Source organism: Erythrolamprus reginae, chromosome 1 (assembly GCF_031021105.1).
Source record: "Erythrolamprus reginae isolate rEryReg1 chromosome 1, rEryReg1.hap1, whole genome shotgun sequence".
NCBI classification, from domain to species: Eukaryota; Metazoa; Chordata; class Lepidosauria; order Squamata; family Dipsadidae; genus Erythrolamprus; species Erythrolamprus reginae.
Window position 1 is genome coordinate 143,580,431 of NC_091950.1, and position 16,079 is coordinate 143,596,509.

The 16,079-nt window shown below is 40.9% G+C and overlaps 2 protein-coding genes across 2 annotated transcripts; both read right to left on the reverse strand.

The window, feature by feature from the left end:
- Window positions 1-2,556: 2,556 nt before the first annotated feature.
- On the reverse strand, window positions 2,557-3,501 carry LOC139165033 (olfactory receptor 5G9-like). The gene has a single exon (XM_070747950.1). It carries the CDS (start codon window positions 3,499-3,501, stop codon window positions 2,557-2,559), a length of 945 nt encoding a protein of 314 aa, XP_070604051.1.
- Window positions 3,502-10,312: 6,811 nt separating this feature from the next.
- Window positions 10,313-11,257, reverse strand: LOC139165097 (olfactory receptor 5G9-like). Its single transcript, XM_070748079.1, has one exon. The coding sequence runs from the start codon at window positions 11,255-11,257 to the stop codon at window positions 10,313-10,315; it is 945 nt and encodes a 314-aa protein (XP_070604180.1).
- Between the last annotated feature and the right edge of the window lie 4,822 nt (window positions 11,258-16,079).

Sequence of the window (16,079 nt, forward strand, 5' to 3'; positions counted from 1 at the left end):
GTGTGGGGACTCTACCTCCCCATCCCTTCAGAGGTGAGTGGAAGAAGTGGTGGGCGAGAGAGGATTTCTCCATCTCGCTGCAAAAATGTGGGGAGCGGTGGAACTTTCGGCTCCTGGACAGGCAGGAAAACCCAGAGCCACTGCCTTCCCACCCTGCTGCCTTGCTCGTCTCCCCCCCACCCTCAGCCAACAAGCCCACCCTGCCTGCTCCAAAAGCTGCACCAAGGCCACCCGGGAGCCCCCACTGCCAGGATGGGTTGGCAGGGTGGGGCAGAGCAGGGGCTTGAGCTGCTGCCAGGATGGGTTGGCAGGGCAGGGGGCCCAGCCTCCAGCTGCCTCCCCCATGCAGCCCAGGTCCACCAGCAAGAGCTTCATCTCGGTTGTTTCTTCTGAGGGTGGCCTGCTGTCTTCTTTCCTGGGTGCAGAGATGACGCCCCTCTGCCGCCTCCTCTCTGCTGGGCTCCCAGGGGGCCTCTGTGCGACTTTTGGAGTGGGCAGGGTGGGTGCTGTTGGCTGAGGGTGGGTGGTTGGGAGACCGGCAATGCAGCCAGGTGGGAAGGCAGCAGCTCCGGGCTCTGTCCAGGAGCTGAAAGTTCCACCCTTCCCCACACCTGGCTTTGGTCAAGTAACAATCCAAAATAAAAATTGCTGGACTGAGATTGTGCATACATTTCCCCCATGCCATTTATAGACCAAGCGGGCTTCTGGCAGGATGGGGTGGCGGGTGATGGATGGCTGGGGCTCCCATGGACACATTTTGCAGGGAGATGGGGAAATCCCCTCTCACCAACTGCTTCCTCAGTTTGCCACCTTTTTTTTAAAGTCTTAAAGTTGTGGATTTTCCTAATGTGTTTGCATGTATTATTTGCTTTTACATGGATTCCCATGGTAAAAATTGCTTCTACTTATGAAGGTTTCTACTTACGAACCTGGTCATGGAACGAATTAAATTCATAAGTAAAGGCACTACTCTACTTACGAATACAGTGTACCATCCAATTTTCCATGAATAAAATGCAGTATTTTGTTAGTAACTAATATCAATCATCAAAAAAGTTGCAAAAGTTTTTTTTTCTATAATTTTGTCATCTAGTTACATATATTACTGTTTTTATCGTGTTGTGAGCCGCCCCGAGTCTTCGGAGAGGGGCGGCATACAAATCTAATAAATTATTATTATTATTATTATATTTTCTTTTAATTAAATTCCCTCCTTAATGTTCCTTCAAAAAGTACAACACCAATTATATTTCTAACTTATTAACCATTGTGCCAAAGTGCTTCTTTCCTTTCTTCACACATTTTTCTATAAACCAAGAAAACCTTCTATAGCCAATCAGATATTAACAAAAGAAAATTAAAAACAAAACATCCTGTAGTTTTTAGATTGAAAAAAATTGGGGGCTCGCCTTGAAGGGACATAAACAGTACCGGTACATGGAACAGGTTCCACCAGAAATCTGACGGTACCAAAGGGTTCCCCTGAAGACAAAAGGTTGGAAAAAACTGATCTAGAGCAATATCTTTTCTATTATTGGGGGGGGGGGCAGTTAAACACCCCAGGTAAAATTTAAGGTTACCTCAGTATGGAGATCAGTGGATTCTCCAGAGAGACTATGTAGTTGAGGCCACAGCAGAAGCGTTTCACAAAACACAGATGGGCAACAGTTAGATACAAGCTTCTTAACTGAAATCCCCTCCCGCCAGTGGTCTCAAGTGAAAATTAAAAAATAGAATGAATGAATGATTCTGCAGGACCTTTCTCCCATCTTGACCAACTTGACCATAGGCATATGCAAATGACATATTTCTAAAAGTGAATAATAAATCCAAGCAAAAGCCAGATTGTGAGGGACGGGGGAATAGCTGAGGGTGGCACTTGACTTTTGAACATCATGACAGAGGATACATTGAGTCAAAATCCAAGCAGTTTTCTTGCCTTCTTCCATGAAACATTTTTGACAGGCTAGCCAAGAGTCCCAACTGGCTGAGGAATTCTGGGAGTTGAAGTCCACAAGTCTAAAAGTTGCCAAGTTGGAGACTCTTGCCCCAGACTGGTGGTTTTTAGGCAGGTAAAGACTGTGAATCCCTGGCAGGATGAGATCAACATTCTTTATGGAACATTATGTAAAACTGTATGTGCTGAAAATATTGCAGTTCATTAATATGGGGGTGGAGGAATAAGAAAAGTGAAATAAATATTAGCTTCAACAAAATAATTAGCAATCATAGAATTTTAGGATTAACTTTATTGATTCCACAGTATAGCCGCCCCGAGTTTTCGGAGAGGGGCGGCATACAAATCCAAATAATAAATAAATAAATAATAAATAAATAGTTATGTAACTACTGCAAAATAAAAAAATATATTCTGCACAATCTTAGTTATTAAAACCTTACCTGTTGTATTTTAAAAGCAAAAAGTCTAAATTTTATTTGATGTATTATTAAACCTCTATGCCCCCCATCTCGTTGCCACAACTCTAGGCATATTATAATTTAAAGGTACTCATACAATTTAAATCATTATTTTCCTTTTGGGAGAAAGATTCAGCACTAGCTCAAGATTGATGGAAGTCTTTTTCTTCTGATCACTCTCCTTATGGAAGCTTGTACTTCCTTGTTCCTTATGCTGTAGATCAATGGGTTTAACATGGGGATGACCACTGTATAAAACACAGAAAACAGCTTGCCTTGGTTTGGTATAAAACTACGGGTGGGTCGCACATATATACAGAAGAGGGTGACGAAGAAGATGGAAACAGCAGTGAGGTGGGTGGAACAGGTGGAGAAAGCCTTCCGCTGACCCTCCACTGACCGGATCTTCAGGATGGCACAAACAATATATATGTAAGAGATAACAATGAAAATGCCGCTGATGGAGCCCTGAGCGAAGGACATGAAAAAAAGGACCATTTTGTTGATTTGTGTGTCAGAGCAGGAGAGGGATATGACAGCAGGGATATCACAGAAAAAATGATTGATCTCGGATTTGCAGAACGTTAATTGGAAAGTCATAACTGTATGTGTCATGGCATTTAATAGTCCAGCAAAACAAGGTGGAACTAAAAGTAGCAGACAGGTTTTCCTAGACATTATAACCATATAAAGCAATGGATTAGAAATAGCTACATACCGATCATATGCCATGGAGGCTAAGAGATAAGCCTCAGCAGCCACGAAGAAGGCAAAAAACCACATTTGCGCTGCACATTTGCTTAAGGAAATGCTCTTGCTTTCTGTTACAAAATCTATCAACATCTTTGGGGTGACCACAGAAGAATAGCAAAAGTCAAGCAATGACAGGTTACTAAGGAAGAAGTACATGGGGGTGTGAAGTCGAGAGTCTATCTGGATTAACAGGAACATCCCAAAATTTCCCAGCAAGGTAATGAAATAAATTATGAGGAAGAAAATGAAGAGCACAATCTGTAATTCGGGTGACCCAGCAAATCCAAGTAGTATGAATTCATACACTAAGGTGCAATTTGTCTTTGCCATTTATCCTTGCCTGCAAATAAATGTAGAAAATAAGTTCAGCTATACATGTTCCCCCGAAACAATGAAGACAAAACAGGTTTCATTCCCCCAGATAGCACACAATGTTTTTCTCATGCAAAAATTAAATATAATTAAAAATAAACAAAAATTTCATCTCTTACTTAAACATGATTTCAGAAAGAATTGAAACTTAATGATGATTTTTTAAAAATCAGACTACTATCGTACTAAGCATGCCAGTTAACCTTTCCATATTTTGTTAGTTCTATTGTTTATCTCCCCCTTGTTCTGAAATCATATCTCATAATCATGTTGATTCAATAATTTTGCATTATTCCCCCCGCCCATTTATCTCAATTATGAAATGATGCTTTATTTATTTATTTCTCATTGCTGACAGCTATCCTAGCACTTCTTACCTGAGACTAAATTGTATTTTGCTGAGAGAGAAAGCCTCCAGCAGTCATGCATGGGCTTCAGAAAAAACTTCTTAGGATAGATATCTGGTCTTGCAGCACAAAAAGACATCCTTATATTTGCTTGGGTCTTTCAGTTTGCTTGCTGGAGTGGAGTGGGGAAGTGTATTGCCACCATCAGATGGTAACCAGCAATTTTTTTTTTGTTCCCATGAGTATAAAGATTACTTGCACCGGAGAAAAACGTGTTTAATCTGAAGATGCTTCAATTTTTGCCTGTTAGTGCATTATTAGCTTTTTTTGCCTTGGAATCTGTGGAACAGGTCAGATCTCAAAGAGTCAGGACAGTTGTCCTTATGGTTGACATACAGAAAGTGGGTTATAGTAAGAGATTATGTTAGGAATCACCAACTTGGGATCTCTAAGACAGTGTTTCCCAACCTTGGCAACTTGAAGATATCTGGACTTCAACTCCCAGAATTCCCCAGCCAGCATTCGCTGGCTGGGGAATTCTGGGAGTTGAAGTCCAGATATCTTCAAGTTGCCAAGGTTGGGAAACACTGCTCTAAGATGATCTCCAGGGGATCCCCTCCAGCCCTTTTATTCTGAAATTCTCTCAGTAATTTTATACACACTTTTCACACCAATGTCCTTAAACATTTTTTTTTTAAAAAATGTTTTCTGGGAAACGTTGAACAGGTTTTTATTTTACAAAGCCATTTTGAAATGGGAAGGGCACATTCCTGCTTTCTTTCTTAAAGCAGATATTCCATAATTTGGCCAACAGCTAAAGCGGCTCCTCTGCCTAAGGGAGTTCAGCATTGTGCAAGATTTTCTCCTTTAAAACACGGGTGGTGGTTAATTATGGAGATGAGATTGAGATGTAATGGGTGAAACCAGGGATGAAATGCTCCTGGTTTGTTTGTGCCTGGTGGTCATCAGAGAGCCAATCATGAAGGCAGCGGAAGGCTCCGCCCACCCAGTTGGAAGCTACCATTTGGGTTCGTTTACCCTAGCACAGAATATTTTGTGTGTATACGGAGGGTAAAATAATTGAAATGGTGCGGTCCAGGTGGGTGGATGGAGCCTTGATCTAGCTTCGCGAATGGCTCTCTGACAACCAACATTACGATCGTGATCATGAGCAAACTGGGAGCATTTCACCCCCAGGTGAAACCATGTGAGAGATATCTTTGCCTACAAGTTTTGTCAATGTTACTCTGTCTTTAGTCAAGGGAATCTTACTTTGCAATTTGGAAGAAAAAAAGTCTAGTCAAGTCTTTCTTCACAGCCAAATTTTTTTCATCTGCATTTAGATTGGTTGGAGTGGAGAGTCATGTAGGGCATCAAATTTAAAAGATGCCAAACCTGTAAAAATTCCAATGTGTGTCGATTTCCACAAGAAAGGTAATAATGAAATGTTTGAATATCCAGATCTATATAGATCTGTAATAGGCAGTCTTTTACACCTAGCAAATTATAAAAGGTCGGATATATCTTATACTGTATGCTGTTTGTGTTGAGTAGGAGAGTTTCAAAGTCAACAATATGAGATTGGTAAGGAATTAAAAGAGTGTTAAAAGAGTATTAAGATACTTAAGAGGTGTTCTGTCTGGGTCCCCCCAGAGGCCAACCCCAACCAAAAAGAGTATCCAGACACACTGGTAAAAAGCAAAGGCAGTTTATATACTTCAAAGCAAACACAGGTAACAAAAACTGTTCTTACAGACAGGAACACTATGAAGCTTCACAGAGGTTTCATGAAGGCCAGGCAATAAAACAGGATTCTTGCTGGCAAAAACAACGCTGGAGATAATAAAACCCACACCTCCCCCAAGTCTTCCAGACTTCTAGGCCACAAGCCAAGATCAGAGACGCCGAGAATCTAAGCAAGGTCACAGGACTCCTAGTTGATAACTCTCCACAAGACTGTAAGGGTGGGCCTGCTGATCCAAACCCAGCTGTTGCCAATTCAGGGATGGAAATACCTTTCTAATTGGCCCCGTCTTTGAGCTGCACGTCGCTGCTTCATGTCTATTATAGCCTGTGCGTCTTCATCCAATGAATCCAGGCTACTAGCTGGGGAGAGCCCCCCCGGGGGTCTCAGGCTGCTCTCCCTCCTCCTCTTCCTGACGTTCCTCTCCCCCGTCTGCCTGGTCCCCCCCCTCCTGTTCACTGTCCTCCTCCTCTGGGCATGGATCCCGCAGAGCTCCAGACAGTCCCTGAGGAGCCTCAGGCTGAATCACAACAAGAGGTACTTCAGAATATGGTTTTAATATTTCACCTAAGTGTTGTGCTTGGCTCTGGGCCAGCTCCTGCAACGGGGAATTTGGATGTTGGCTTAGGAGAGTCCTCAGGTTCCCAGAGACTTGTCTTACTGCCATCAGTTTTGGATAGTGAGGATTACATGCCAAGGTTAGATGCTGGGGAAGAAGATGAAGAATCAGATAGAGAGATGGATGTAGCCAGCCCATTAGTTAATGACCCCATTAGTGGGTCATTGGACTTGGAGGAGGAGGATCGGTGGATAGATGCCAGAATGTGCAGGCTCATAGCTAGAAGGGACCAACTGCGTAGGTATCGTTGGATATAAGGGAGAACACCTGTGGCTGAGGCAATTAGGCTAATGGGGCTGCTGTTAAATTGCCAGCATTGCAGGAAGTGCATGTGGGAGATTATCCATTTGGAGAAGGAGACGTCGTGTTTGCATTTTGTTCCTGGTTTTTCACAGACTCTTGGGGATATTTCACAGCTAAGTAAAAACTTGTGGACTGATTGGAAGAGGTCTGGCTGTGATGCTTCCACAGCTGCTCTTATCTGCTTTGCTTGTTTTAGTTCTCGCAACTTTCAAGGACTGTTATCTGTAATTTGCTCAGTTTAAAGTGTGTGTGCACAGCTTTATTTTGGATAAACGGCTTTTCTGTTTACTTTACAACAGCGTGCGTGTTTGAATTTACATTTCTGACTTTATTGGGGCTTGTAACGTGAAGCCCGGCATAACACTAACCAAGGAAATGAGCTACATTGTATGATAGTTCATTTTTGAGTCTGGAAGACAGGAAATTATGTACAGGTTATGTAATAAAATATGCAAATGTGCCATTTGTTTGGAAATTAAGAAAGCAGACTTCCATAAGTTTGTCAACAGCTGAATCGGAGTTTGCAGCATTATCCAAAGCATGTTGTGAGTTATTGTTAAAGGATCTTGGTGAAAACATTGTGAAACCTATCACTGTGTTTGAAGATTCACAGACCTTTATATACTTGGCTGAAGCAGAAAATTTAAAAGCCAAAATGAAGTAGTATATTGCTGTAAAGTACCAGAATGTAAAACAATGAATTCAAAATGGAGGTATCACACTGTGTTCTATAGAATCAGAGTTTAATACTGCAAATGGATAAACAAAGCCATTGTCTGATGTAAAACACAATAGTCTGAACTATATATATCACTGCACTTGAATATTAGAATGGGTGTCAAAATTTAAATGAGAGGTAATGTTGCAAGTACAATGGAAATGCTGTAATTACTGTAAAGTAGAAGGAATGCTGAGTCATGGTGCATCAACAGAATGATGAAATCTGTTCTATGACCTGATATTGTAATACACCTTTGTATGGGTGTGGTTTTGGTATGTTATGTTATGGTTCTGTGTAGTTTGCTGGGATAGGGTGTTTAGGTGTTTGGTATAGTGGTTTGTTTTGTAATATAGTGTAGAGTAAATAGTTTTTGTTACTACTACTGAAGAAATAAAAAAACCTGCTGAAGAATTTCCTGTTGTAGTGTCTTTATTAAGGAAACTGTGTAGAGACTGGTATCCTCCACATTTCCAAAGCAAGTTCAAAATAACTCTGACAGAAAGTAGATAAGGGTCAATCAAGGAAAACCTAGGTTCAGACACTGTGTTCTGACCCAGCTCTCCAAACAAGACAAACCCTCTGAAGTTAACCCAAAGATTCCTTTCTTAGGAGCCCCAGCAGCCCCAGCAAAAGGTTTCTCTCCCAAAGCGGACTAACAAGTCCGGATGGGTGGAAGATGAATATGTCTGCCACAGTAACGGCAGTTCTAAAACCCTTTACTATTGGTTCATGTGTGAGCTCGTACTTGATGCTGCTGTGCATGGCAGGTGGGTGGGTTCTAAGAAACAGTCTAAACTGGGATCAACTCAATGCTGGTCTGCCACATCTATTCATCTCCACCCCCTGGGGAAGAAAGAGCCACCACTGCTAGTGATGCCCCACCCGATCTCTTGACAGAGAAATCCTTAAGCAGTCAGGTATGCATGGGCTACAGAAAAGGACTTCTTAGGAGGGATCTCTGGTCTTGCACCAGTGGAAATCCATGGGCCAATCCTTGGGAAGGAAGAGGCCACTGCTGCTAGTGATGCTCCACCCTAACTCCCCCTGGAGATTAGAACTGCCCCCACCCTCCTTGCCTTTCGTAAACTTCTTATTTATTTATTTTTTATTTTATTTATTGGATTTGTATGCCGCCCCTCTCCGCAGACTCGGGGCAGCTAACAACAGTAACAAAACAGTATAATCCAATACTAAAAACAGTTAAAAACCCATTATATAAAAACCAATCATACATACAGACATACCATGCATAAAATTTTAAAGGCCTAGGGGGAAAATGTATCTCAGTTCCCCCATCCCTGGCAGTTTACGAAAGGCAAGGAGGGTGGGGCAATTCTAATCTCTGGGGGGAGTTGGTTCCAGAGGGCCAGGGCCACCACAGAGAAGGCTCTTCCCCTGGGTCCCGCCAAGCGACATTGTTTGGTTGATGGGACCCAGAGAAGACCCACTTTGTGGGACCTAACTGGTCGCTGGGATTCATGCAGCAGAAGGCGGTCCCTGAGGTAATCTGGTCCAGTGCCATGAAGGGCTTTATAGGTCATAACCAACACTTTGAATTGTGACCGGAAACTGATCGGCAACCAATGCAGACTGTGGAGTGTTGGTGTGACATGGGCATATTTGGGAAAGCCCATGATTGCTCTCGCAGCTGCATTCTGCACAATCTGAAGTTTCCGAACACTTTTCAAAGGTAGCCCCATGTAGAGAGTGTTACAGTAGTCGAGCCTCGAGGTGATGAGGGCTTGAGTGACTGTGAGCAGTGACTCCCTGTCCAAATAGGGTCGCAACTGGTGCATCAGGCGAACGCCCCCCTCGCCACAGCTGAAAGGTGTTTCTCTAATGTGAGCTGTGGATCGAGGAGGACGCCCAAGTTGCGAACCCTCTCTGAGGGGGTCAATAATTCTCCCCCCAGGGTAATGGACAGACAGATGGAATTGTCCTTGGGAGGCAAGACCCACAGCCACTCCGTCTTGTCTGGGTTGAGTTTGAGTTAAAACCCACCTCTGCTGCCAGGCATGGGGGAATGATACATCTCTCCTGGGCCTATACAGTTTATGCATGGTATGTTTGTGTGTATGTTTCTTTTTAAATAAGGGGTTTTTAATGACTTTTAATTATTAGATTTGTTATATATTGTACTATTATTGTTGTGAGCCGCCCCGAGTCTATGGAGAGGGGCGGCATACAAATCTAATAAAACTAAACTAAACTAAACTAAATCTGGCTGTGATCCAACCACAACAGGCACATGCATCTTACATATTTATAACAGACAGCAATAAATCTAAACAACAACATGGGGGGGGATAGCTGAGGGCTGCACTTGACCTTTAACATCATGACAGAGGATACGTGAGTAAAAATCCATACATCCATGCAGGTTTTTTTGGCAATCACAAAAAAATATGGCTTCCCATTGCCTTCTTACAGGCGGACATTTCTTTCCTCTAGATCTGGGGTCTCCAACCTTGGCAACTTTAAGACTTGTGGACTTCAGGTCCTAGAATTCCTCAGCCAGTCGGGTGAATTCTGGGAGTTGAAGTCTACAAGTCTTAAAGCTGCCAACATTGGAGACATTTGCCTTAGACCGGTAGTTTCTAGGCAGGTAAAGATTTTCATTCCCTGCCAGGATGAGATCCACATTCTTTATGGAACATTATGTAAAACTGTATGTGCTGAAAATATTGCAGTTTATTAATATGGGGGTGGTGAAATAAGAAAAGTGAAAAAAATATTAGCTTCAACAAAATAATTAGCAATCATAGAATTTTAGGATTAATTTTATTGATTCCACAGTATAGTTTTGCAACTACTGCAAAATTAAAAAAAAATATTCTGCACAATCTTAGTTATTTAAACTTTACCTGTTGTATTTTAAAAGCAAAAGGTCTAAATTTTATTTTATTTTATTTATTATTAAACTTCTATGCCATCCATCTCGTTGAGGCAACTCTAGGCAGCTTACAATTTAAAGGCACTCATACAATTTAAATCATTATTTTTCTTTTTGAAAAAAGATTCATCATTTAGGGAGACTAGCTCAAGATTGATGGAAGTCTTTTTCTTCTGACCACTCTCCTTATGGAATCTTGTACTTCCTTGTTCCTTATGCTGTAGATCAATGGGTTTAACATGGGGATGACCACTGTATAAAACAAAGAAAACACCTTTCCCTGGACTGCTAGAAAGCTACGGCTGGGTCGCACATATATACAGAAGAGGGTGACAAAGAAGATGGAAACAGCAGTGAGGTGGGTGGAACAGGTGGAGAAAGCCTTCTGCTGGCCCTCCACTGATCGGATCTTCAGGATGGCACAAAATATATATATGTAGGAGATAACAATGAAAACGATACAGAGGGAGCCAAGAGTGAAGGACATGAGAAATAGGACCATCTTGTTGATTTGTGTGTCAGAGCAGGAGAGGGATATGACAGCAGGGATATCACAGAAAAAATGATTGATCTCAGACTTGCAGAAAGTTAATTGGAAAGTCATAACTGTATGTGTCATGGCATTTAATAGTCCAGCAAAACAAGGTGGAACTAAGAGTAACAGACAGGCTTTCCTAGACATCATAACTGAATAAAGCAATGGATTAGAAATAGCTACATACCGATCGTATCCCATGGAGGCTAAGAGATAACCTTCAGCGGCCACAAAGAAGGCAAAAAACCACATTTGCGTTGCACATTTGCTTAAGGAAATGCTCTTGCTCTCTGTTACAAAATCAATCAACATCTTTGGGGTGACCACAGAAGAATAGCAAAGGTCAAATAATGACAGGTTACTAAGGAAGAAGTACATGGGGGTGTGAAGTCGAGAGTCTATTTGGATTAACAGAAACATCCCAAAATTTCCTACCAAGGTGATGAAATAAACGATGAGGAAGAAAATGAAGAGCAAAATCTGTAATTTGGGTGACCCAGCAAATCCAAGTAGGATGAATTCATACACCAAGGTGCAATTTGTCTTTGCCATCTATGCTTTTCTGCAAATAAAAGTAGAAAGTAAGATCAGCTATAAATATTCCCCACAAAAAGAAAATGAAGAAAAAACCCCCAGATTTTATTCCACCATATAGCACACAGTGCTTTCCTCATGTAAAATAATAATAATGAAAATAATAGAAAATAAAAAATCCCAATTTCAACTCTTACTTAAAAGTGATTTGGGTAAGAATTGAAACTTGATATTTTTTAAAAAAAATAAACTACAATACTACTAAACATGTCAGTTAATCTTTCCAGATTTTGGTAGTTCTATTGCATGTTAATCTTCCCCTTGTTCTGAAATCATATCTCATAATCACTTTAGTAAAATATTTTTTCATTATTCCTCCCGCCCGTTTACCTTAATTATGAAATGATGCTTTATTTAGATTTCTTTCTTTCTCATTCGTGACAGCTATCCTAGCACTACTTACCTGAGGCTAAATTGTATTTTGCTGAGAGAGAAATCATTAAACAGTCAGGTGTGTATGGGCTTCAGAAAAGGACTTCTTAGAATGGATCTCTGGTCTTGCAGCACAGAAAAGCTTTATATTTGCTTGGATCTTTCAGCTTGCTTGCTGGAGTATGTGTGTACGCGGGAGTGTATTGCCACCATCAGATGGTAATCAGGAAAATATTTTTTTGTTCCCGTGGGTATAAAGATTACTTGCACTGGAAAAATGTGTTTAATCTGAAGGGGCTTCATTTTCTGCCTGTTAATGCATTATTAGCTTTCTTTGCAAAATACACCTGTGCCTTGGAATCTATGGAACCGATCAGATCTCCAAGAATCAGGACTGCCGTCCTTATGTATTTGAATGGTTGACATCTGGAAGATGAGTTACAGTAAGAGATCCTGCACTGTTAGTAATCATCAACTTGGGATCTCTAAGATGATCTCCAGGATTCGCTCCAGCCCTTTTAGTATTAGTATTAGTATTTATTAGATTTGTATGCCACCCCTCTCTGAAGACTCGGGGCGGCTAACAACAATATAAAAAGACAATGTAAACAAATCTAATATTAAAAGACAAACTAAAAAACCCCCAATTTAAAGAACCACTCATACAAACAAACATACCATGTATAAATTCTATAAGCCTAGGGGGAAGGGAAATTTCAATTCCCCCATGCCTGACGACAGAGGTGGGTTTTAAGGCAAGGAGGGTGGGGGCAACTCTGATATCTGGGGGGAGCTGGTTCCAGAGGGTCGGGGCTGCCACAGAGAAGGCTCTTCTCCTGGGTCCCGCCAAATGACATTGCTTATTTTATTATAAAATTCTCTAAGAACTTTTATATACACTTTTCACAGCAATGTCCTTAAACATTTTTTAAAAAAATGTTTTCTGGAAAATGTTGAACAGGCTTTTATTTTACAAAGTCATTTTGAAATGGGAATGGCACATTCCTGCCTTCTTTCTTAAAGCAGATACTCTGTAATTTGGCCAACAGCTAAACCCTAGCCAATGGCTGGATGGACTCTATTACCCCAACTTTCCCCATCTTTTCCTCCTATCCCTTCTCTCTTTGTTACCTTCTTCCCCTTTTCCCTCTTTTTTCCTTCTATCTTTTCTATCGTTTCCTTCCTTTCATGCTTTTTTTCTTTTTTCTTTTCTTTCCCTTTCTTCTTTATTGTCAATAATAGTAATACAACTATATATTTTATATGTTTTATATATTCTATGCTTTTCAATAATACTAATACCACTATGACTTTACTTGGTATGAATATCAATCCATATGCATTATTGACTTCCCTTTTTTTTTGTTCGTTACTTCTTTCTGTCATATTTGTAATAAAACTTAATAAAGATTATTTTTAAAAAAAGAAAAGAAAAGAAATGGGAATGGCATGTTCCTGCTTTTTTTCTTAAAGCAAATACTCCATAATTTGGCCAACAGCTAAAGCGGCTCCCCTGCCTAAAGGGGTTCAGCATTATGACATATTTTCTCCTTTAAAAGAAGGGAGGTGGTTAATTATGGAGATGAGATTGAGATATGATTGGTGAAACCAGGGATGAAATGCTCCTGGTTTGTTTGTGCCTGTCGGTCGTCAGAGAGCCAATCGTGAAGGCAGCGGAAGGCTCCGCCCACCCACTTGGAAGCCACCATTTGGGTTCTTTTACGCTAGCACAGAATATTTTGTACGTACACATTTTGCATATATGCAGAGGGTAAAATAATTGCAACGGAGGTGTCCGGGTGGGTGGGTGGGTGGGCGGAACTGGGAGCGTTTCACCCCTAGGTCATCCCCATCTTCAAAAAAGGAGACCCCTCTCTTGTCGATAACCACAGACCAATTTCACTGCTGCGTCCGATGCAAAGTCATGGAATCAATTATAAACAAATCAATTACTCTCCATCTAGAAACTAATAATTTGCTCTCTAACAAACAATTTGGATTCAGAAAAAAAACTATCCTGCAAACTGCAGCTCCTCCACTGCAAAAATATATGGAAAACTCATCTAGATCAAGGGAAATCTATAGATGCAATTTATACCCAGTCCTAAGCCATGAAAATTTTAAACCCTGAACTGCACTGTGAAACAAATGGGGGCCAATGCAGCTTGTAGAGCAAGGGTGTCACATATGCCAAATAACTAGCACCAGAAATGGGCCACATTGTTTATCAATTGAAACTTCCAAATACTCTTCAAGGGCAGCCCCACATAGAGCAATAGTCCATTCAATAGCCCAGCCTGGAGGTCACAGGGAGATGTGTGACTGGGATCATGGTCCCCCAGTCCAGCAACAGGAGCAACTGACATACCACCTAAAGCTATGCAAAGGACCTCCCACCCATGGCTTCCATTGGATTCATGAAGCCAGGCTTCAGAACCCATGGAGGTTAAAACTGATTTATAAGGCATGCTAAGCTATTAGTTTCTTTTTTTCCCTTAGTGCAGTTCTTCTCCATTATTTTCTGTTGCACATCTCCTAGGAAAAAGTAAACATTTCACTGGAGCTCCAGTTCTTGAAGTTCAGGAAGAAAAAGTTAGACCTGCATCAGCCTAAAGTGCTTATTCGGTGCTATATTGATCTCAATCTCTGAATGGGATCCGTTGAGAGCAATGCTGGCAAAACAGTTAGCCATTTGTATCTGATTGTATACAGGGAAATATCTTTTCTATTATGGGGGGGGGGGGACAACCCAGTTGGACATCAGGACCGCTAAGGAAAACTCAAGGTTACCTTAGTATGGAGATCAATAGACTCTCCAGAGAGACTATGTAGGTGAGGTCACAGAAGAAGAGTTTCACAGAACATGGATGGGCAACAGGTGTGTTCTGGTGCAAGCTTAGGAAAGCTTTTCTCAATCAGATAAAACTCCATGCAAATGGGTAAAACATACAGATTACATTTATTGTCTGGCATCCTCATAGACTTACATATTCAGTCTAAGGTTCTTCAGAGAAAATATATTCACAATCTGTCCCATTACATGTAGGTGAAAAGAGACTAAATTCTCTGCAGGCTTTGCATAGTCCTGTTGGAGAGCATGGCAGGGTTACCCAGTTGCCTAAGTATAGCTTGATGGCCAATAAGAACATACAGAAGGGATTATATGTCATGAAGTACATTACCAGAGTGTAATTTCCAGCTATGTTCTCCTAATATAACCTCTTAAAGAAACAGCTCTTAATCTTTAGTGTGTCAGCACAAGGAAGATACAAGCACAAGGCGGGTGTGGTATCAAGTGAAAATCAAAAAGAGGATAAATGAATGAATCTCCAGGTACTTTCTTCCATTTTGATCAATTTGACCAAAGACATATGCATCTTACCTATTTATAACAGAGAATAATAATAATAATAATAATAATAATAATAATAATAATAATAATAATACGTTCCACTGGAACTTGTGCCGGAACTGCCATTTACCAGTGGCAAAGAACTGGTGGGATCATAAGCCCGAAAAAGTGGTCGAAAATGAGCAAGGAAAACTATTGCGGGACTTCGGACTTCAGACTGACCGAATTCTGAAGCATAACACACCAGACATCCATATTGTGGAGAAAAAGAAAGTATGGATCATCGACATCGCAATCCCAGGGGACAGCAGAATTGAGGAGAAGCAGCTAGAGAAATTAGTGAAATACAAAGATCTAAAAATCGAGCTGCAACGACATTGACATATGCCAGTGAAAATGGTCCCAGTGGTACTTGGCACACTGGGCGCAGTGCCAAAGGATCTCAGCGCACATTTGAAAACCATTGGAATTGACAAAATCTCCATCTGTCAATTGCAAAAGGCCGCTTTACTGGGATCGGCAAACATAATTCGCCGCTACATCACGCAGTCCTAGGTGCTTGGGAAGCACCCGACCGGTGATGAAATATGAAATCCAGCATAGTGATCTCGTTTGCTGTGTTGTATTGACATAATAATAATAATAATAATAATAATAATAATAATAATAATAATAATAATTATTAATAATAATTATTATTAATAATAATAATAATAATAAATAATAGTATTCACAGAATAATAAATAATAGTATTTATTAGATTTGTATGCCACCCCTCTCCGAAGACTGGGGGAATTCTGGGAGTTGACGTCCACAAGCCCTAAATCTGCCAAGGTTGGAGACCCCTGCCCTAGATTGGTGGCTTCTAGGCAGTTAAAGACTGTAACTCCCTGCCAGCATGAGATCAACATTCTTTATGCAAAATTATGTAAAACTGCATGTGCTCATCTCTCAGGAATGAGGAGACTGCAGTCCATTAATATGGGGGTGGTGGAATAAGAAAAGTTAAATAAATATTACCTTGAACAAAATAATTAACAATCATAGAAGCTCAG

Excerpts from the sequence above, each read along its gene's own strand:
- LOC139165033 (XM_070747950.1), bottom strand. The coding sequence starts at position 3,501 with ATGGCAAAGACAAATTGCACCTTAGTGTATGAATTCATACTACTTGGA.
- LOC139165097 (XM_070748079.1), bottom strand. The coding sequence starts at position 11,257 with ATGGCAAAGACAAATTGCACCTTGGTGTATGAATTCATCCTACTTGGA.